We start from the raw sequence: 23,154 nt of genomic DNA, 5'->3' as shown, positions 1-23,154 counted from the left end.
AGCCCCGGAGACCGCGTGGCGGCTGCTGTCGCAGTTAAGGGTCTAACTGTTAGAGAACTTCCAGTAACTGTTAGGCCTAACGTTAGGCCTAACGTAACCCTGGGACGCTCCGTGTACACAGTTACACACTGTGGGAGCGTCCTGAGTCAATAGAGTGCTATATCGGTAAGCTTGAAAAACATACACAGTCTGTCACAGATTTTCGCGCCTCCGTAAGTTTCGAATTTCACTAGAAAAAAACTTGCTTTTATAGTATAGCTGTTCTACATAAGATTCTTATCTAATTCCTACCATACGTTCACCTTTTTCTTGTTCACACTGGTCCAATGATCTTGAAAAAACGTTTTTTTTTTACAGGTCCATCTCCTAGCTCCCCATCCCATTCACCATTTTCGAAATCAGTATGCAGTACACTGCGCACGTAAATATTCATGTGCTGGGCGGAATTGAATTTTGAATTGAATTGAATTTTGAATTCAAATGTGCTGGGCGGAGTCGCAATGCTTTTAGCCTTCTGACAAGGCCTGCGCGCGCGTACCCACCCAGAAAGCAACGCAATACACAGCGAGAGGGTTTGCCACAACAGTATGATACGGCCTTGCCATAAAGCTACAGCTGTACAGATGAATTGACGGCCAGCGCATGCGCACAAGTTTCAAATCCATTGACTGTATAAGATGTCGTTCTCCCAAGTTCCTTTCGACCGAGTCGTATTTAACTCATCAATTCGAGCAGACCGAATGGAATATTGGCAGGACCAAAAGTTGCACGCAGTCAGTCTTCAACATTATAACTTCACCTGTAAGTCTTCATATTACAGAATTTTTGCAATAATATATTGATATTTAGGCGCTATACTTCGCCTGTCATGATCATATCTGCTACAATGCGCAGCCCCAACACTGCGTGTTGGGGCTGGTCGCAGTTAGGCCTAACGTTACTTACAACTGTAGTGGGATTTGGTTTGGGGGGATGGTTGGTTTTAACTTCCCCTCTTATCTACTGTACCTCACGACCTTAACCAGACCCGGACTGTGACTTTAACATGACTAGGGGGTCACCTGACTGACACATCCAGCTCTATATCAGGTGACAATTGACCCCCACGACCTTGACTGGACGCTGAATGGACTCACGGATTAGGAAGGAAACAACTACAAGGCATACACCTGTATAAATCTACCTGAATCCAGTCCATCGTCAGCCTGGCGTAGTCAAGTAACAACGGTTAAGTATTTTACGCTGTGAAGTGGACACTAACTCCCACTTTACAACTAACAAACATTAACAAGTCTCCTGCAGTACGTTGGTAATGACTAAAATTTACTGTTGTTTACAAATTAACAGTTACAATTAATTTTACGTCAGGCATCTGCACTTTTACCCTGTGGACCCTGTGTTTAAATTATATGACCATATGTACATTCTACAGTGCAGCTCTAACGGTTACTACGCCCTCCCCCCCCCCCCCCACTATTACTAAACGGGTTAGGCCTATTGTTACTAGACTACTACTAACGTTACTTTAGAGCGTAAAAGTAACAGTTTAGACTGTTTTAGCTTGGTTTTTATGATGCCCACCTTTCTTTTACTGCAGCAGTGTTCTAACGAGTTACCGTCTCCGTGGTTTTACTCGGTACTCGCCCATCTTCCAGAAGAATTAACACGTCAAGTCTGTGCTGTGGCGCTGATTGTTGAGGCTGTTTGTCCCGAATCAGTACTCTAGCAGTCCTGTGTACACCGTGCAGTGAATTATATGTCGTTATGCATGCGTTGCGAATACGTAGGCTTTGCGTTTTGTAAAGCTGCATGCAGCGAGCTACGAGTCTTTCAATCGGAGTGTACCCACTGAGGGTGTAGCATGTAGTACAGGTAGGTCAGTGTACCGTCCTACGTGTAAAAGGATGAACGTCATTACACCGCCGCACAACTGCAATCGTTCTCTCCCGCGAAAGGTATTTAGGCTAATTTCCAGGCTGATATCTATTATTATTTTGGAGGATCATGCTGCCCATGCGGCAAATTATTCCACGCACGTACGATAGGCCTATATCGGAAACTGAGACAAATTTTTAAAGAGTCGCATACATTTCTTCTGTGTCGAAAAAGCTTCAAAGTCCTGTTTACCTTTGGGAGCAGTGATTTTAAAAATGTTCAAGATATCACAATTGATGCATATGTGCATGTCAATTGTATCACAAAAACATCCAGGCTAGGACATATTACTAAATGTAGTACTGTTTTTCTCAATTAACCATAACTGTAGACGGTTTAGTCTGGAAACATTCTTATTATAACTATTGTTCACATTTTTTATATTTAACAATACTTAACATTGATAATACTGATTCAAATTTTTACAAATTAGTGGATATTTTTATCCCTAACTCACATTTTAGAACTATTTTGAAGCACTAATGCAGGGTTTTGTTTCATCTGCAAATGGTAAATTATGCCTTTAAAGATAATGAAGATTGATTTTTTGATTGATTGATTGAGTGAGGCCAGTTTAGGCCATTTATTCGGCAAATGATACTTGAACACAAAAACATCATACTGTAATAGTTGCGTTTACAATGAGAGCCAGCTCAGGCAGCCTTGAAAGCATCAGTGCATGTGTTAGGTTGCCTATACACAACCCCTAGTCATGAAAATACTATATATAATTTACAATAGCAACATAAATATATTACAACTGATTCTGTTGTAGATTAATAAGGATGATTTCAGTGAGGTATAGATCTATATACAAGTAGGTCCTAATGCAAACTGTCTGCAGAGTGTGCAATTTAAGCTAGTCTCCCCCCCCCCCTCTCTCTCTCTCTTACTGTTTGTATAAAAAGTGTCAAGGTTTGATAAAAAAAATAACTCGACAAGACAACCATATCTTTCTGTGATGGGAAGTAAATTCATCCATCTGTAAAAAAAAAAAAAAAAATGCTTTACAACAAGACCTTTGTGTAATATTTTGAAACACATGGCATTCGCTCTCGTTTTCATCAGTTACCATCACTCCTGTCATTTTTAAAAGTTGTTAGCATTATCAAAAACAACTTTTGTTCGATTTCATGAGGGAGCTGGGCTTATTGTCCTTCGTCACTATAGGGTAGGGTGGTAGGGAGGTGGGAACCTTCCCGGGGCGGATCCAGGAATTCCGTAAAAGGGGCTGTGATCCTTTACAAAATTACAGGGGGGTCCACGTACGTGCCCCATTTTTTCTTTTTATTTCTTTTGTTTCAACAAAAATTAAAGGGGGCATGCGCTCTGTGCTTGCCCACCTGGATCCGCCACTTTACTATTTCCCACCTCAAGGGCACTAGGGCCTATAACACATCACGGTCCGTGGCATAGACCTCCAAGTGATCACATAGATTTTTGAAACAATGGTGTATAGAGCAGTGGTATAAAAAGAACGATTTATATATAGAGAGAGCATCTACATATTGAGATCAGATCTGAGATCACTAGTAGCACTTGAATAAACACAAAGCAAAAATTTTATGAAAAAAAAAATCATACATAAATGCAAACGCCTTAGTATATTTGAAGAAAGACACAAAAAAAACCCACCAAAAAACAAACCATGATTAGGAATGGAAACAAAGAAGGGTAGACCGATATAAATACAAAAAAGACGGAAAGCCAGACAGATGAGCCAGAAAGAAAGACAGCCAGACAAAAAATGAGAGAAAGATGGAAGGAAAGAAAGATGCGAGGAAGAAAGGTGCAAGGAAAGAAATAAAGAAAGAAGGACAGGAAGAAATATGGAAACGACATCCGAGAGATGGAACGAAAGAGAAGCAAAGGACTGTAAAAAAATAGTAATACAATAATAATAATGATAATAATAATAACGATGATGATGATAATAATAATAATATCAATAATAACAATAACAATAATAATAATGACAATAATAATAATAATAATAATAATGATAATAATAATAATAATAATAATAATAATAATAATAATAATAATAATAATAATAATAACAATAATGATAAAAATGATAATAATAATAATAATAATAACAATAGTAATAATAATAATAATGATAATAATGATGATAATAATAATACACGTAATAATAATAATGATTTTTTTTTTAACTCTCAGGCTGAAACACGGCTACGATGAAAAGGAGATGGTGTGTGTCACGTCCATGTACAAGCTAGGCGCTAGCCATAGCGCCTAGGCATACACATCATTTGTACACACATACACAGTGCACAGTACGAGTAGTATCAGCATACAAAATTGTACCCACGTGTTCACAACTTAGCCACACTGAGACGAAGTGGACGTCTAGCTATATTTTACCGGACCCAACTCCTCTGCAGACAACAGAATACCGATACTCATCCATACTCAGTATGTCGTTTTTTATCCGTGGATCCAAGGGCAAGACAGCAACGAAATCATCGAAAAGGAAAAAGGTAAATATTCGCACCATTTTTAATTTATGACATCATGACACGAAAGATCACTGACTTCGTTCGAGCGGGTGACAACCGCGAACCGGGGTGCGTCGGCTTGGGATGAGATGAGTTCGTGGGCACGGTGGCTTGTGCCGTATCGGGGTTCGATAGTGTTGGTAGAATAGAAGTGGACTGGTAGCATGTGTATTTTGAAAACTTGCCTCTGATTTTCAGCTCTTTTTTCCGGTTGATGTTCCACTGACTGTGTGGCTGGCGCTGGCTGCAGGTTCTGCTGGTAGTGTGTCATGGCAGATGTTGGCTGCACGAGTTTATGTTCGTTCAACTTCAAGGCACAACTAGTAGGGATGTCACACAAAAAATAGAAATTTATGCAAACCATATCAAGCTGCACCTCATATCGATCGGAATGACCTCCTCTACAATTTAGGATTACGGTTTTTTGACAATAATGAGTTTTATGTAAATTAGCGCTAATTAAATATGCGCATATACAAAAACTCACCTGTCAATTGATATTCATGGAGAAAACAGTCCAAAAAATTACTCAGATGGCTCTTAAGTGTAAAATAGTGAACCTTAAATAACTTGCAAGGGTGAACAATTAAAAAAATATCAATTTGCATATTTTGTAGATTATCAATATATGCAAATTAGTAAATGAAGTATGCATAATTAGTATTCATTTTATGCAAAAAAAGGTTACAAATGTTAGGGTAGCGCATGGTTCGTGTTAGTTTAAATGTGCAATATCAATTGTCTTGCAAAGTTATGAAATGATAGATAATTTCCTCAATCCTATTAATTAAAAATATTATGCAAATAAGTGTTAATTAATTATGCATAGGCATCTAGAATAACACCTGTACACATATTTTCTTCAGTAACATTTCTTTGAACTCACCTCTATATTGTTTCTAAATTATTATTTCCAAATCTCCCCTCTCCAGGTCTTCAATGAGCTTGTACGTGTATATGGCCTCATCTTCAGCATATTTAATGTTATACCATTCTGGGTATCCAGGTACGGTTGATATCACTTTGCCTTCAACAGGATACCTGGAATCTGACACCTCATTCTCACCCTCGCATTTAAAAAAGTGCCTCACCCTCTTCCCCACCAAAAATAGGGATTGTTTAGTACTGTTTTTGTCCATTGATGATGACGCTTTGCTGATAAGGTTAAGCAGATTTTCCTTGAGTTCGTCAGCTGTGAGGTTTCGTCTTTTTCCTGGGTTCTCTTGAGAGCACTCCGAAAATCGGTACAGCGATGGATCTGCATCCTGGGATAAAATGTGTTGGCGGAACCTCAATTGTGCCTTCAATGCATCGAGCTTCTCCGATTTCGTCTTGATTGATAGCAGGGATGCCTCCACTTGATCACTGCTTTGCCATAGTCCATAGAATATTATCTCTTCTGTCATAAGTTCTTTCTCTTTTGTTTGCTTCTCCTTCCTTGCTTCTTCCTTTCTGAGCTTCTCCTTCAGAAGATCATTTCTCTTTTCAATGATTGCTTGCCTGCGCTCCTGATAGGTCTTCCTCATTGTTCGAGCGTCCTTTCTCGCTTCTTTGATCAGTTTTTCACGATCACTTGCTTCCTTCGTGCCAATCCATTCACCAGTCTTGTTCAAGCAAAACATGATCATAGCCTCTTGGCTCAGGTGAGTAGAATTAGGTCGAGATCGCAGAAGCTGATCCACGTAGGCTAGGACACGTTCAGCGAACTTGTTATGCTTCGCAACACTTCTGTAGGTATCAAACATCTCTGCAGATGGGCTGCAGTGCACTCCACCAGGGAGATGCTCCCCGTAGTGTTTTCTGAGAAGTACACACATTGCCGGTAAGATGACGGATAGAAAGACTTGAACATCTGCATCATGTTCTGATGGTTTGATGAGGCACTCATACACGGCATCAACCTTGACAAACATCTTGTCGCCGAAAGGAAGGATCTGTCCTGTCATGAATTCATTTAGGTTCTCCTGTGCCTTCTCAAGATATGCAATTAACTCTTGGATGTATTCATTCATCTGGAGGATGTGGATTTCCTTATCTTCGATGACTCTCCAAAGCGGACGTGTCACTAGTTTGTCGATCAGCCCAAGGGCTTTGCATCCTGCGATGTGCATAGGAATGCTCAAATCGTATTTCACCGCTTTTAGGAGGGCATTCAAATTCCTCTGTTGGTCAAGGTATTCTTTCATGGAAGAGTACAGAAAGTAAATGTGAGCACCATTGAAGAAAATAATGTTGAACCTATTTCCTCTAAATGGACACAGTGGGACTGCTCTCATTCCATGTTTGTCCAGATATGGCTTTACAAACAGTTTGAAATCCCCATAGCATCCCGACTTCTGGTCGCCGGTCCTTGAGAATGCCTTTGATGCCGTGCGAATTAACCTAACAGTACCGGACTCGTTAGACTGCTTGAGCACGAAGGGTGGTGTACTTGTGACCTGATCTTCAGTGGAACTAGAATTCTCACATTCAAGAAGAGAGGACCCAGCTACTTCAGCAAGTTGAACAAAGCTGTGGAGACCACAGAAAAAATTAGTCAGAGACTCTACAGGCGCTCGATCCTCGGCTGTAAGATCGCTCCAGTTCTGTACAACTTCAGGTAATACCTCTTTGCGGAAGGACTCAAGTAGCTCATGCCATTTTTTTTCGGTCGATGCCCTGTCAGACATTATGCTCCTGATGTGACCCAAGATATGCTTCCCAGGTTCAGAATCTGTACTACTTGACCTCTCATCAATATCCCTCAACACCTCCTTGAATGTATTGAGCGTGTCATCCGCTGATTTCGTGGCAAGATCCCTGAGCCCCAACACCCAGTACCTTCCATTTTCATCTGTTGCGTGATACCCCATATATTTCTCCGAGTATTTACTTGTTTCATCGCTATAAAGACAGGTCTTATCTTTCTTGGAAAAGTCTTCTCCTAATTGCTTCTGCGCAAGGGCGAGTCTCATAATATTCATGTTACCAATGGTAGTTTTCGATGGGAGTTGTGATGGCGTCATACCCACAAATTCTAGACAGTCACTGATGACTTGACCAACATGGTTGTACCCAACATGATGCTCCAAAAGTTTGTGCACCAGGCATGTAAAATCCGTTGTGTATTGGTTTTCACGGTAGGTTATCACTGTTGTGTTCTGTAAACTGTTGTTTCTATCTTCAAGGCTCTTCACTTGCTCTGACAATGCAACTTTCTCCTTTTTCATCTCTTCTAGGGTCTCGAGGGCCACCTGTAATTCCACTTCTAGAGCGCTTATTTGTTCACTCTGTGATTCATTTTTTTGCTTGATTTTCTCGACTTTTCCCAGATGGTAACTCGTCATAGATCTGCTTCGCTTTAACGCAGCATTTTTCTCACTTTGCAAGGAGGAGAGATGTTCAAGTTTATTCCTGGCAGCCTCAAGTTCATCGGTCTTCTCCTCAAGGGATGTATGCAATTCACTAATTTCTGTATCCTTTTCTTCCATCGATTTATGCAGCACTGATGCCACTGTTTGACCAGCCTCAGCGTCCATGTCATGATCAGCATGTTTACGTTTTCTTGTAGCAGACGTTTTTCTAGGAAACTCGTAAGGGGATGACAGGAAACTCTCACGTCCATCTATTGTGCGGGATTTATTTTTATTTTGTTTTTGAAATGATTGAAAGAGGCCTGCAACGCTTTTCTTGTACGCAGAAAAGGTTGCACAAGATTCAGGCCCCCACTGTTTAATGTAAGTAGACTGCAACCACTGGGCACACTCATCTTGACCATTTTGGCTTCTGTAATCTAATACTTGGCCTTTAGACAAATGAAACTCTGGGGCATGGGGTTGGTTTAATTCCTGAGGAGCTGACACTATGGTTGGTAATAAGGAGGGATAATTGCAGGATGTAATTGAGGAAATTGTGATGTGCGAGCAAGAGATTTTTAAGCATGCCAAGGCAAGACGGAGAAAAGATTTGATAGCAAAGTAAAGGTGAGTATACCAATGGAAGAATTGAAAAAAAAAAAAAAAAAAAAAAAAAAAAAGGATGCTTGTGAAGCATGCCCAGGCAAGATGTGGTGCAGGAAGAGGTAATGCATAGCCAAGGAGTAAAGTACAGTAGGTGAGAATGAGGTTAAAGAATGATGAAAAGTGGGTGAGAAAGAAATGGATGAGCATTGACATTAGGTGATGTTAAAATGAGAGCTAGCCCAGCACCTTGGTTGGGGGGGGGGGGGGGGGAGGACAGTTGGCAACTGCCATTGAAAGGTAAAGACAATGCTTGGAAATATGGACTTTCAAATTGGACCCTAAACAAGTATTTATCCTTCGATTTTCTCCCACCCTAAACATGCAAAATATATGTACCCTAAATGCACATTTTCATGATGAGTTATTATTTAGATACCCAAAATGATATTGAAAAACACATTTTCCATGATTTCAGTAAAATATAAACACTAAATGCCTATCGAAGCTGTTGAAAAGTATGTACCCTTTTTTTTCAAAATTTTGGCAATTTTGATACCCTTTCCACTGTACATAGTGCACATATAACATCACCCACCCGTGAAAAAACAACCCTTTCTTCATGTTTGTTTGTTTGTTTGTTTTTTCACGAGCATGGTGTCCACCTTTCAGTGGCAGTTAACCCTTCCCTCTCCCCTCGGGTCAAGCAAAAAATGATTAAAAGAAAGCTTAATTTGTGGATAGTTATCACACTAAATGTTTTTGAAAGAAAAAGGAAAATGTCATGAGTTTTAATATTCTACAATTTACTCTTTGCAGGCGAATGTTTCAGTTCTTCACAATCATACAACTAAATTCTGCAATTGTCATAATTAGAGTTTTCTCCATTATGCATGTACTAGAAAAAAATAACAAATTACCATCCTTTTAAAGACAACATAGAATAATTGCCAGTTTCATTTGATATAATCATACGATTAGCACTACCTCTGCTTGTAGCACAGAAATCATCCCCATTAATAAGATGGTACAGTCCAAAAGTTATTGCGCATGCGCACAATACGCATTGCATATGCGGGACTCGCCTCTACCATTTATAATTACAGGTAACATGATTTAAATTCAACAGGACGTATTTTTTTCAGCAAAAAATGCCAAAAGTATTTCCTAAATTAAATGCTAAATATCATCGCGTTCAATTAAAATGTATCAATAATCATTAAAATAAGTCTACATTTTAATGATGCTGAAAATAAAAAGCAAGAAAACAACCCTAGGATGCAGGGCAAATAATATTTATGACGATCGGTTTCCCACAAAAAGCTTCGGGTGATGCTCTTACAAAACTGCTTTGCGCAGAAATGCGCAATAACTAATTGAAAAAGGGACAACTTTTTCTCACAAAGTACCATTTGAAGAAACACAAATCACCGGTATTTTTCTTTCCCGGTCCCATATATCAAATATAATTGCATAAAAACTCACTTTTTTCAGAATTTCTGTGGTGATGTTGAAGATTTAGCTGGATTTCGAGAAGGATCGTCAGCTAAAAGCATATGCAAGTGGATGATTTCCAACACAAAAAAATCTTCCTTTTCGACTTCCGGTACCCACAATCCCCTCAAAAACACGTAATTCACGAGATTTCAGCAAGATTCGTTGCTACCCCATAATCCTCAAATTCAAAATGGCGGATCGTTAAATATCGTCGTCTGCTCGGAATGACATCAAAATATCACCAAATTGACCGATAAACATTCGTTCAACCCAAAAATAATGCTAATCCTGAGAAAAGGTACGATGTATTTATGCTAAAAATGTTCTCAAACATAATTTTCATGCTCGCATCTCTTCGATTAGAGCGGATTTCTGAGCATCATTAGTACAGTGACAGATACGAAGTTTGCTCGGTGTACGTATTGTGACATCGCTACAACTAGGCCTACTGCGCAATTAGGCCTACGTAAATTTAATTAAATTTAGTAGGAGTATGAATAGGGATCTAAACATAAAAGATAAATGTTGATTTGATGTAGATTCTTGAAGAATGTAGAATATAGTCTACATTAATATTTTTGGCAGTCATGCATTTTATAGCTAGAGGCAGAGGGCCCTCAGCCTCAGTACCCCATATCCCATGGCCGGCCAATATGCCCATCCCGTCCCATGATGAACCACCACTGGCACTGGTATAGTACTGGGCATGCACCACGCACTGAGCAGCTGGCAAGTGTCTCTTGTATGGAACATGTGTTGTGCTACATGGATTTTTTTTTTTCAGGGTATCCCTGCAGGCAAGGAGGGTGCTGGGACAAAGAAAAAGAAGAAACTGTCAAAGTTGGAGCAGGAAGAAATTCCAAGTGATTCTGACATTGAAAGGTAATAATGACTTTTTGTTGTTTCTTTTTTCCCTCAGTGTAGCACTGGTGAGTTACAATTGTACATAGGCCTAGAGTCTATTCAATTGGTATTTGCCCCCACCCCCTTTTTCATTTTTATTGTGACGCAAAGATAATAGATAAATCTGTCATGGAAAGAGGTCACACACAATACATAATACAAATAGGGCAGTTTGGACATCCGATCGGTCACTGTGAGTCAATCTTTGTAATATGGAATCCTCTACTAGCCCATTTGACCAGTGCCCAGGGCAAGTGATACTCATTTTCAGGCAACTAGAAGAAATGGCTACAACTGTACTTGCCTGTTTAGAGTATGGTGCCCATGCCCAAATGCTTATTCAGATATTAAAAAGAAGAAATATTTTTGTCTAATGCCCTTGCAAGTTGAATATAGGTTCTTATACAACTATTTAAAGCATTTATTCCCTAACATTTCTTGAGTTTCGAGTTTCTTCAAAGAAGTTCACAAAAAATTGTGTCTGTCACTATGAGCACTTTATAGATGACTATTGTCTGTCACTACGGGATGAATGGATTGTTACTGTGTTTGTAGCCTCCGATTTCAAATGTATTAATTTCTGTTATATTATGAACAAATTCTTAATAAATATTTTCCTTTTAGCATTTTTGATCCTGGATATTTTCAGTTTACGATTTGATACAGTAATTTTAGGAAATGACTGCATAAAGATGGAAATTAGGGTTATAATTGGCAGTATATTTTGGTTATGAATTACAGTTGTAGACATCATGCTTCCTATGCAGATAAAATGCTTTGATATTTTTTTTCTCTGTTTCTTTCTCTCTTTCCAATTTTATTCTCTCTTTCCAATTTTATTCTCTAAAGTGATGATGCCGATGATGAAGGCTGGGCATCAAAAGGTGCCTCGGAGGAGGAAGAGGACCAGGAGACTGCTCAAGAGAAGCGTCTCCGTCTCACAAAGCAATACCTTGCCCAGTTGGAAAGAGAAGGTAACTAATAGTAATGATAATAGTAATAATAATAATAACGATAATAATAATAATAATAATAATAATAATAATAATGATAATAATGATAATAATGATAATAATGATAATAATAATAATAATAATAATGATAATAATGATAATAATGATAATAATAATAATAATAATAATAATAATAATAATAATGGAGTCTTTTATTGTGCCATGTCTGTCACACAGTGGCATTCCTGGCGCAGAAAGGTAAGACCTCTCACATTGCTTCATTCAGGAAAAGACCACAATGAAAGAAAGCACACAGTTACTGGAACAAAAAGGTTTTGAGTTCTTTCTTGAACAGAGGGAATGAGGTCTCCATTCTCGATTTCAAAGACAGTGAGTTCCAGAGAGAAGAGCCAGACTGGGTAGAAGCGCTGTTGCCCCATGAATGATGGGTGCGGGGAACTCGAGGGGGTATGAGCAGTTGATGAACGAAGAAATCTAGTTGCTGATGTGATATTACAATGCTGATGTGATATATTACAATGCTGATGTGATATTACAATACCTCTTTTCCATGTTTCTTTCAAGAAAATGATTTGTAAATTGTAATCAACACTCCATCTTTGATTTAAAAAAAAAGCCCCAGTTGGAAGGTCATGTTGAAGAATTTTACACTAAATTTAAAATCTCTGTACTGTTTGCTCTTTGGTCGAACTAACAATCAGTAAAAACAGATGGGATTGCTGGTAGAAATGTGTGCAATCATAAAAGGAGAATGAAGCAAAAGTTTCAGGACATTGACAAGAATTTTTGTTATCCGTGGCACAAAAATTTAAAGAGACCTGATTGCAATTTCTGTTCCCCCTTCATTAATGTTTCAATGATTGTGTCTTTATTGTAAACACTTACTCTCTTTAGAAAATGAGACTGCAGATTCCCTGACGCCAGATAAAGATGCCATTGCCCACAGGTTACAGTCAGAACTGGTAAGTGCTAACCAGTGTTGGTGTTGGAAGAATCAACCTAACCTAGATTTTAATTTCTAATTTTGAATTCCAACTTTGTATCACAGCTATAATTGCCAAATGGTTGATTACCTCACCAGTTTGCAAAAGATTCCTCCCATTAAGCACTTTGCATTGCAAGTATGGGCACTTTTATGCATGTGCTATTTATATCCTTTATTTATGGAGATAACATTTATATGTAAATTATATGAGGAGCATATATATTGTCCTTTTCTCATTCAATGTTCATTGAGAGTAAATGTGTCTCTGCAAAGAAATGTTGGTTTGTTGTTTCTTTTTTCTTTTTCATTAGAGAAGAAACACTTTTGCATAATCTCTTATAGAAAGGAGACAATGCCAAAATGCACGTCTGTTTGAGAGACAGTTTAGTAATGTTTTGGAGACATAGCATGCAATCCTGAGAACCAGAAATCCTCTTCTACACACTCCTGTCGTATACTGTTCGTTGATGTACTTACAGTCAATTTGTATGTCTGGATAATACCAAGCTTTTCTGTTTTTTTACTGTTTATCTCAGTTAGAACAGAGTGGAAAACTGCAGAAGCAAGTTGCAGCTGATTACATAGCGCCATCAGGTGATGACCTGCAGATACTAAGAGGTCACCAGCTTGCCATCACATGCCTCGTCATATCATCCGACAACAAACATATATTTAGTGCTGGCAAGGACTGTGCCATTATCAAGTGTGAGTGTCTTTGGACTCAGACATTTTCTGTACAACTACAAAGTTGGAAACTTCCTATGATTATTACATTGTATTTTTTTCCACAGAGCCTATTTCTGTGAACTTTTTAGTTTCTTGCCAAATTTGTGAGAGACTGTTATGCTATACTTAAAGTTCCCCAAACAAGTCTTAGTCTTGCCTAAGTTCAGTGGAGCCCTCAATTATGTGACAAATTTCCACAGCTTGAAATATTTCACATCTAAAATGAAGTCTTTTCATGTGATCATGCTACCAAAAAGGTGATTTTTTTTTTTATTTTGTTTAGGCCTAATGCTTGTGGAAGGTGTGCAGTATTCTCAAAGTACTCTGACGAACCCTTGTAGACTAGTAGGTGATGACTTTTTGTTGTTGGCAACATGCAGTATGCTCTTACCTCAGAGTTTGACATACTATTTCAGGGAGGTTATAAGTCCCTCAATGATAATCTCCCTTCATAGCATTCCAAACTCTTCGAATGGATCATTCTTTCTGTCCCCTCCCACACCAGTCGTCTATATTATGTTAGTGGAAAACTCCCTACCATAAATGTATGACAGAATGACATAACATCAGTGGAGAAATATGAAGAAAAAGTCTTAAAAAGCGCATGGTCTCGGTGGTTTAGTTGAAAGCATACGTGGGCGCATGGCGCAAGTTTACTATAGAGACCTATGCTATCGACTCCTCTTTAGCGCTTATGCTTTGACCCATTTCCCCGAGTCCGAAGAAGTCCGATCCACTGTAGTCAGTGGTCCGATCACAGCTCAGCTCATGGTTCGGCTGAGGGGTATGACAGCTTTAGCAAACTTCTTTTGTGATGTCATAATAAGAAGCACATATGCACACACCCTGGCATTACTACAGACTGCGCGATGCGCAGAGAAGACAACGAAGGCAACGTTACTTAGCAACACCTAAGCACTTTACTCTTGATGACAGCTCAACTTCGGTAATCTTCGTATCAATGCTAACAGTGATCAGCAGTATCATCAACAGCGCCCTCTACACTACCGGGACTATGCGCCTTTGATATTCTTGTACCTCGGCAGCTTCATTTCCGGCCTTATAAGTTTCAAGTAAAAACTGGAGATTACTCATGAATGTGTGGTCTCTATCAGCAAATTTTTGTAGCTTTTTTGCATTGATTTTTTTAAATACCAGGGAATGCAGAGACAGGGAAGAAGGAGCACAAGATTCCTGGTGGCCGCAAGGGAACTGAGGACACACATGTGGGACACACTGCTCATATATTAGCCCTGGCGATATCATCCGATGATGCATTCCTGGTAAGTGGGTTGGGCGTGGAATAGAGCCACCCAGTCTCTCGATTTTCTGAGCAGAGACTCTTTGGCTGATGCATCATTCTCCTGACCTCCTGACAACAAGTCAAAGTTTTCCTGCTTGTGATTCATTATGTGTAAATCAGTTTTCTTTATTCATGCCTCTGCTACAAAAGCTTCTGGAGGTATTGTTTTTCTTCGTTTTGTGTTGTTATTTGTTTAGTTCTGTTTGTTTTTGAAGGGAAATATGTAATATATGTAAAGATCTATTATCTTGATTTCTGCTTGATGTGCTTTAAAAAAAAATAAGGAAGAAAGACACAAAATATCATCACAGAATAAGTTCATTCCCTTGGTCAGAGAAGGAAGAGATTGAAAGGTTGTTCCATCAGCATTTAAACAGTAAATTTAAATTTTTCGTTATTTTGCCATCAGTGGATGAAAGTGAAGTGTTGCTCATTTTTTTTTTTTTTTCCACACCTTTTGTCTGAAGGTTTCCGGCTGCAGAAATAAAGTGATCCATGTTTGGGACCCTCACACTTGTCAGCGTAAGCACACATTCAAGGGCCACAGGGATGCCGTCTCAGTAAGTTGTTCTGGGGAAAGTTTCTGAAGACTGTGCTGACAGTTTGTCATGAGTTGGAAAATAAATCTTGATTGGCATGAAGTCTGGGATGCATGGTGATAAGTAAATAAACAGTGATTTAATCTTGCGAAAGGAATGTTGGACTTTACCTGACTACTTCTTCTCTTCTGCTGTCCATTGCTATTGAAGTAAAAATTTTCACAGTGTAGAAGTGTTTGCGTATTTCACGTAACATGACACAAGCACAGAAATAGAAGCATTTGAATTTGCAATGTGGACCAGTTACCTTTTACTGTAATATGTTATGCCATGACAATGGTTTCACGGTATCACGGTTGAAGAGCTCCATCCGGAACATCACTCAACGTTGATAATGGTGAGCTGTGTGAAGTGCTTGCTGAAGCGTCATGGCTGTCCGCAAAATCAAAATCTGAAGTTATTGACTTCATCTTACCCTGGCTGTAAGCGAAAAATTAATGGTTTGAAATTTGCTTGCACCATTGTTAATTTGTGGTAGTTCCTCTTTGTGTTTGACAGTCAGTGAGATAATTTCCATTATGAGAATCCCCCGTGGTAGTTTTTTTTTTTGTGTACCTGTCTTTAGTAATAATCATTCCAAATGTGACTAATGTATCTTAATCAGAATGATTTGTGCTTTTACTCAAGAACAATGAAGTATATAAATATGCATGGAAATAATGTCAATTACTGAAGCTTTCCTATGTTGTTCTGAAGGGTCTGGCATTCAGGAAAGGTACACATCAGCTCTTCAGTGCATCACATGATCGCTCAGTGAAGATCTGGAATCTGGATGAAATGGCATATGTTGAGACATTGTAAGTACAGCAGAATGATGATTCATTGGGCTCTCATGTGGATTTACTCCCAGCTGGTGTTTTTAGTTATTGCATGCTTTCGAATGTCAACATGAAATATTTGATGATTTTTGGGAGACAAAATCTTCAAGTGGATTGATGAAAGACAGCCATTAACAGCAGTAGAGAATAGAATAGAGTGAATTGTATTTCATTTTATCATCTGTGTAAATGTCAGCTTGTTAATGGAGGTTTATTTGATTTTGTTGTTGAATTCTAATATTCTGTTCTTGATCAGGATAATTTTTCATTTCAATATCTTTAGACATAATGGTTGCCCTCTCATTCTACAATTTTGGTCATATTTATCATGCTTTAAAAGCATGCTGCATCTGATTTTGTCTTGTGAAGTTGAAATGTGTTTATGTAATGTAGATTAATTATATTTTTTCCTACCCATTCATTATTTAATTTCCTGCCCATGTAATGGCTTTTATCAAGGTTATGATGAATATAGATTTGGCTATTGCCATGCACTAAGATACATTTTTTTTTTTTTTTTATACAGGTTTGGTCATCAGGATGCCATCACAGCAGTAGACAGTCTAACGAGGGACCGTGCCATTACGTCAGGAGGGAGGGACAACTCTGTCCGGATCTGGAAAGTTCTGGAGGAGTCACAACTCATCTTTCATGGCCACTCGTAAGATTTCCCTTTCTAACAGTATCTTCTGCTGTTTCAAATATGAGGAAAGAAACAAAAATTGTTTATTGGACTTTCACAAAAAGCAACACTGATGCCTCCATGAAAAGAATGCCATCCAGACTCATCGTTCATTCCAATTTCATTGTATTATGTACTTTGCACATGTATGTCTTGTGTTCCATTCTGCCAAATTGGGTAAAGCAAAGCAAAGTAGTTTCACGGGTTTAAAGTTCTTAAGGCAGCCTGTCTCCTGTTTTCCATTTGTGGAAGCATCATTGAAATAATTGTCAGAGCTGTTGAGGAGAACAGTGTGTACATTTAGAGAGGCTACTGTATATGCCATGGACTTTGCGAGGTTTTAATTTTTTTTTATTTTGCATGTCAAGTGCTATATATGTATGCCAATTTAACAGCATATGAAAATATTTCCTATAATCATGACATGAAGTAACACATATCATTTTCGATTTTAAAATTTTTGTTTACTACTTGATAAGTGAGGGTAATATTGTTAAGGAGTTACTTTGGCATATTAAAATTGTATGATGAAAAAAAAAAGGAAGAATGATAAGAATTAACCCCCCCCCCCAATTTCTTGAAATAACTCAATCATTTACTAGGAATACTGTATATTTCATCATGTAGGGGGTCCATTGACTGTGTGAGGCTGATCAATGAAGAGCATTTCATTTCTGGCTCAGATGATGGGTAAGTTGCAGAAAACCAGATTCAGTTCATATGAGTTGAAGTGTAGATAACTTGTTCAATGTGTTCAAGAGGAATAAGCATGGGAAACCTTATGAAATAACCAATGTGGCTTGAATGAGGCTCTCGGGGAGCTGAGAGGACACAGAATATTGTTTGATACCACAACATTTAGCATCACGTCTTCCCTTGGCAACGGTTATTGCCTGCCTGTCAGTCTTAACCCGTTGAGGACAGGCTGATTTTGCTACAACATGCATTTCCCATAGACACCTACCCGAGTATACACTGGGACTCGTCCTTAACAGGTTAAAGACCAGGGGGGTGTTTCATAAAGCTGTTCTTAAAGTTACGAACGACTTACGAGCAACTGGTGATCAGTTCTTGTGCTGAATTATTAAGTATAGCACATCACAACTGATCACAAGTCACTCGTAAGTTGTTCGTACCTTTAAGAACAGCTTTATGAAACATCCCCCTGGTAGCATTGGGAGGGAAGGATGGGCAGATAGAATCAATTTTCATTCGCTGAATTGCCCATCGGCAAATATGTGCATTGAAGCGTATGCTCATAGGTAACGCTTGACTCCAGTCAAGATCCTTTGGCTTTGTGTTCGTACATAGAGATCAGCAATAAAGCTGTCCACAATTTGTTTCGGGGATTCCCAAATATATCTGAGTCGGGCCAGCCTTCCCACTGCACAGTATCCCCACTTTACTGGGTCTGTAAAGAGTGATGTAGATGAGTTGTAAAACCATTTTCTTCATGGTTTTCCATGCAAGTCCAGTTGATAAGATTGAGTAATTTGTCTAACTTTAAAGGGAGCATTTAGTTTTGGTTGAGACCTTACTTCAGATTTCTAATAGTTTTTGGTGAGATAATGAGAAACCTCTGATGAAATATGAAAGAGCATGTAATTCCAGGAGGGATTCAACATTTATTTGATGAAAATCGGTTTCGGAATGGCTGAGATATCTCAAAAAGAGCATTCATAATAAAAAGCGGGACTCACCTTTTATTAGGATCACTTTGTTTTACTTTGTTTTTGGATGTCTCAGCAATTCCCAAACCGATTTTCATCTAATAAACTTTGAATTCCTCTTAAAATGGTATGCTCTGTACTATTTCATAAGTGGTTTCTTGGAATCTCACAGAAAGTTAAAAGCCCAATTCTCATCTCCACCAATACTATACAATCCCTTGAAATAATACCTACATTGATGACTCAAAATCTAGGCTGTTCAGCTTACAGAGTTTATTCTTTTCATGGAAGTAAAATAGATAGAGGGCAATTTTTTCCACTTCAAGATATGTGCACCATGTGCATCTGAGAGCTGAAGTGGGTAGTATGATATATTCTCTGAGAAATTGTCTTTCCGTTCCTCTGCACTACTAGCAGCTCAGACACACCCACAAACAAACGTACCCCACCACACACACATACACACAATGTAAAAAATTTTACCTCAACAATGTGCAGATCCTTGGCTATTTGGAGCGTCATGAAGAAGAAACCATTGCAGACCATACAAAATGCCCATCCTGGTCCCGATGCAACAGCAGAGGGCGCAATGCACAAGGAAAACTGGATATCCTCGGTAGCAGCACTTCAAGGAACAGACCTTCTGGCATCAGGTGACTATTTTATAGAGAACTAAACTAAATGGTTGAATGTGTAACCTGTGTCAAGTCTGTTCCAAAGTATGCTGAAGTTTTATTATATGATTCAGCCCCTCTTAGGTTACATTAATTTGTTCTTCATGACAGAATAAATGTCACTTATGTTTATACATTTTTTTTTCTTTTCCACATGGAAGTAATTTGTTTGTCCCTGGGCATATTTTCGCCAACTGCCAATTTTTTCATATGTAGCACTTGTTTTGTACCTGTGGAAACAACACTTTGTCCACAAATATCAGTTGAAAAACAATTACTTAATTGCATCTAGTGACTGAATATAAAACTGTATTAGCTGAGTGACAGCAGTGAGCTTCTAGGTCCCGATGTATGAGGAATTGGGGAAACTGGTTCAAGGCATTGTATTTCTTTATCTTTCCAACAGAGCACACCATGTTTGTATTTGAAATAAAATATAGTCAAATTGTCATTATTCATTTGTTTTATTTTGCCTGATGCTTCTACAGTTATTGCTTTAAAAATCTGATTTGTTGTTTGCACTAATAAGCTGTTCTTTCATGTTTTAATTTTGAAAACATCACATGGCTCACAGAAGTAAAATTACAATGAATGATGGTTTCTGTTAGCAGGATCAAAGGATGGCTGCATCAGATTCTGGCAGTGCTCCGATGGCTACAGGTCAGTGACCCCTGTTTTCACCCTCCCACTGGTGAGTCCATAGCGCTCATACACTGAGCAAAACTCAGTATTACATGTACATGATTTGTAGGAAAAAAAAAACATTTGGCCACATTTTTTTGGAGACTCAAGTAAGGGACTGAAATGATGTGTATATCCGTGCATAATCATATTTCTGTATCTCCTAATTTCATGCTGAAGTAGGTAAGGACATTAATGTCACAGTCTTTGGCTCCAAGTGTGAAACTTGTCAAAATAAAAATCATCAGTAAACCTGTAATGATCAATTCTGATTGGTGGATTGACTTTTAATCTCCCAGGGTCTTATAAAGAGAACATGATTATATTATTTCTGTACTTTTAATGGCTCAGCCATAAACTTATTACAATGAGTTGGGGAAAATCCTCTAGCCATAAATGTTCATGTGAAGAAATTGAATGTCTGTTTTATGAGACATTTTGAATTTATTCTGCTGAGGCTTTTAGAATATGATGAATAGTGTACATCGCATTTTAATCAAGGGTTCACTTGCACCCATTATGCCATTTGTCTGTTATCAAATTATCATATTGTTGAATGGAAAGCAAATAGATCAGTTAAAATTACAACTAACATACTGAAATGTCTTTTTATACCATACATCAATATGAATATGTTGGACCAACAGTCTGCTATGGAAAGAGAAAATAATGCAGATATGAATTGTGAAGAGAAAAGTTGTATCCCGTTTGTAGTTAGTAAAATATTTCTGTAGCCTCTTATTGAATTTCAGCTTTGTAGGATATGTCATTAATATGAGTGTTTTCTTTCTTCATCACTCATCAGGTTGGCTTTATCAATGCGATGCAGTTTTCCAGTGATGGAAATTTCCTGGTTGCCGGGGTGGGGCAGGAGCACCGCCTAGGGAGGTGGTGGCGTCTGAAGGAAGCTAAGAACAGCGTCGTCATTGTGCGGCTCAAGAAGAGTAGCAAAGAGAAATGAGGAGATTAGATGCATTGATCAGAACTGTCTGATACGTCTTCCCAATTGTCATGGTACTGTAACAGGCCCATGAATATTTTTTATTGCTACTAAATAAATGAAAAAGGAACTATTGTATTTAACAAGGCCACTGTTTCCACTATTTTGTTGGAGAGAGAAAGACTCCAGCAGAGAATGGGTGCTGATTGGATTGCCATGCTGATAGCATTATTATGGCAGTTTCAAATATGTCTGTGGGTGAAAAATGTAGCAGATTCTTTTTTTTTTCAAATCCTTTATTTGATAATGCGGTGTAGTAAATGACATTAGTCAAACATTACTGTGACTATTTGAAATATAAGGGAGTATAACTTCAAAGATTGACAAACTGATTGACACTGAGTTAACATAATAAAAGATATGATTGCTTGGAGGATTGGTAAAACCCTGTGTCCATGTCTCATCTTGACCAGGAGTATGTAGAAAATGTTAAATCAGTGACATTTTATCAACCAACCATATGATGGAATTCTGTGAGAACAACCGTCATGTGATAAAGACATTTCTTCAGCATTTCCTGTCAAATTGTTTTCTGTTTTTCCAGCTTATTACCTCCGCCAAGGGAGGAGGTTATGATTTTGTTACCGTTGGTTTGTTTGTTAGTTAGTTTGTTTGTCAGTGTGCAAAATAACTCAAAATAAGTTGTGCACAGATTTGGATGAAACTTGCAGGAAAGGTTGAGAATGACACAAGGAACAGATGATTAAATTTTGGTAGTGATCCTGAAATTTTAATGGGTTTTATGAAGGATTTTCAATATTTTGCCACGTAGGGTCAATGAACTTAGGAGTTCAAGCTGCGCATTTTTGAAGTTTTCATGCGTGCACTAAACTGCGTGCTCTGATTTCTGCTGGGGCGAGGCGCACCGCGCATCTGAGGGTTTATGACGTAACAAAGGCTTCTATATTGGGAAATCGGGCAATTTTTCAGTCGGTGGAAATCACTGATCTCTATGGAAGAGCAAGATCATCAGTGGAAAGTAACTGCTTGGCGGAGGTCTGCGCTCTCAGAGTGCTTGACGTAACAAAGGCTTCTATATTGGGAAATCGGGCAATTTTTCAGTGGGTGGAAATCACTGATCTCTATGGAAGAGCAAGATCATCAGTTGAAAGTAACTGCTTGGCGGAGGTCTGCGCTCTCAGAGTGCTTTTCTAGTATAATGATGTGACAGCATTCAGATTACCATAACCCTTGATATGTCTAAATTTGTAACAATTACACTCATCTGTTGCACTGAGCAGTTCTACATGCAAGATGGATTTTTTTTTTTTTTTTTGGGGGGGGGGAGGAGAGTCCAATAATGTGAAGTCTGTAATGTTGTTGTTGTTGTTTTAAAGAACGAAAGGAGAGAGAGAGAAAGTCTGTAATGCTAAGCAACAAAATATATGCAGATTTGAGATGTATGTCACCAAGTTGTATGTTGCATCTTCATAGATTCAGAATGAATGAGTTCTCAAATTTAATCCAAAATCTTCAAATAAGAGCTGTCGTATCAAAGTGATATGTTTAACATGTTGATGCATAATAATGTTTGGAATATTCTAACAGTGATTAATAATTTATCTGTATTTCTTCTTTAAAAATATTTCAAAGATCAAGTCGAATGAGTTTCATTTAAGTAGGCCTACAGTATGTCAGAACAGATGTTGAATGAACATATACATGTATTCATAATGAACCAAAGGTTACAGGATGGACTGTCTGTAATCCCTTCATTTCCACCACGTTTGATACTATTCTATCACTCTTGAGATTCATATTACTCTCGGTAGCCATTTCTAGAGTATGAATTACCGGTGTCATATACCGGTACATAATTATATTCCTGCAATTGATGTAATGAAATTGAAACAGGTCGTCCTGTGCTAAAATCTAGTTTTCTGTATACTCTGAGCCAAGCAGTTCCCCGGTACATTTCAACATGATGATTTACATATGATTCAAGTACACGTATGTAAATTTTTTTTCCCCCCTTGGATGTCACGCATATGTGTCATATGTAAAGATAGTGTTTACATACCAGTTTGGAAATGCTGATGAGTGTGTGTGTGTGTGTGTGTTTATTTAAGGGTATGTACCTAGTATAGTAAGGCATTTTCACTGTATTTTATGCGATCTGGTGCATACCAAATATAGTCATTTGTCTTATTCTGATAAATATGAATCACCCCCAAATGTGACCTTTTTTTCTGTCTGTTTTGTTTTGTTTTGTCTTTGTGAGGCATGAAAAAAGGCTTGTCAGGTATG

General features: G+C 38.3%; 1 protein-coding gene across 1 annotated transcript; it reads left to right on the top strand.

The window, feature by feature from the left end:
- The first annotated feature begins 4,308 nt into the window (after window positions 1-4,308).
- LOC140238829 (U3 small nucleolar RNA-interacting protein 2-like) lies at window positions 4,309-23,071 on the top strand. The gene is made up of 13 exons (XM_072318731.1): window positions 4,309-4,439; window positions 10,677-10,774; window positions 11,645-11,769; window positions 12,664-12,731; window positions 13,291-13,459; window positions 14,639-14,763; window positions 15,251-15,343; window positions 16,079-16,179; window positions 16,727-16,861; window positions 17,510-17,572; window positions 19,051-19,205; window positions 19,838-19,917; window positions 20,713-23,071. The coding sequence occupies exons 1-13, from the start codon at window positions 4,377-4,379 to the stop codon at window positions 20,866-20,868; spliced, it is 1,431 nt and encodes a 476-aa protein (XP_072174832.1). The 5' UTR covers window positions 4,309-4,376; the 3' UTR covers window positions 20,869-23,071.
- Window positions 23,072-23,154: the final 83 nt, after the last annotated feature.

The sequence above is a fragment of the Diadema setosum genome, chromosome 2 (assembly GCF_964275005.1).
Source record: "Diadema setosum chromosome 2, eeDiaSeto1, whole genome shotgun sequence".
NCBI lineage: Eukaryota > Metazoa > Echinodermata > Echinoidea > Diadematoida > Diadematidae > Diadema > Diadema setosum.
Note: the sequence above shows the minus strand (reverse complement) of the source record. Positions and strands in the feature narration are given on the sequence as shown.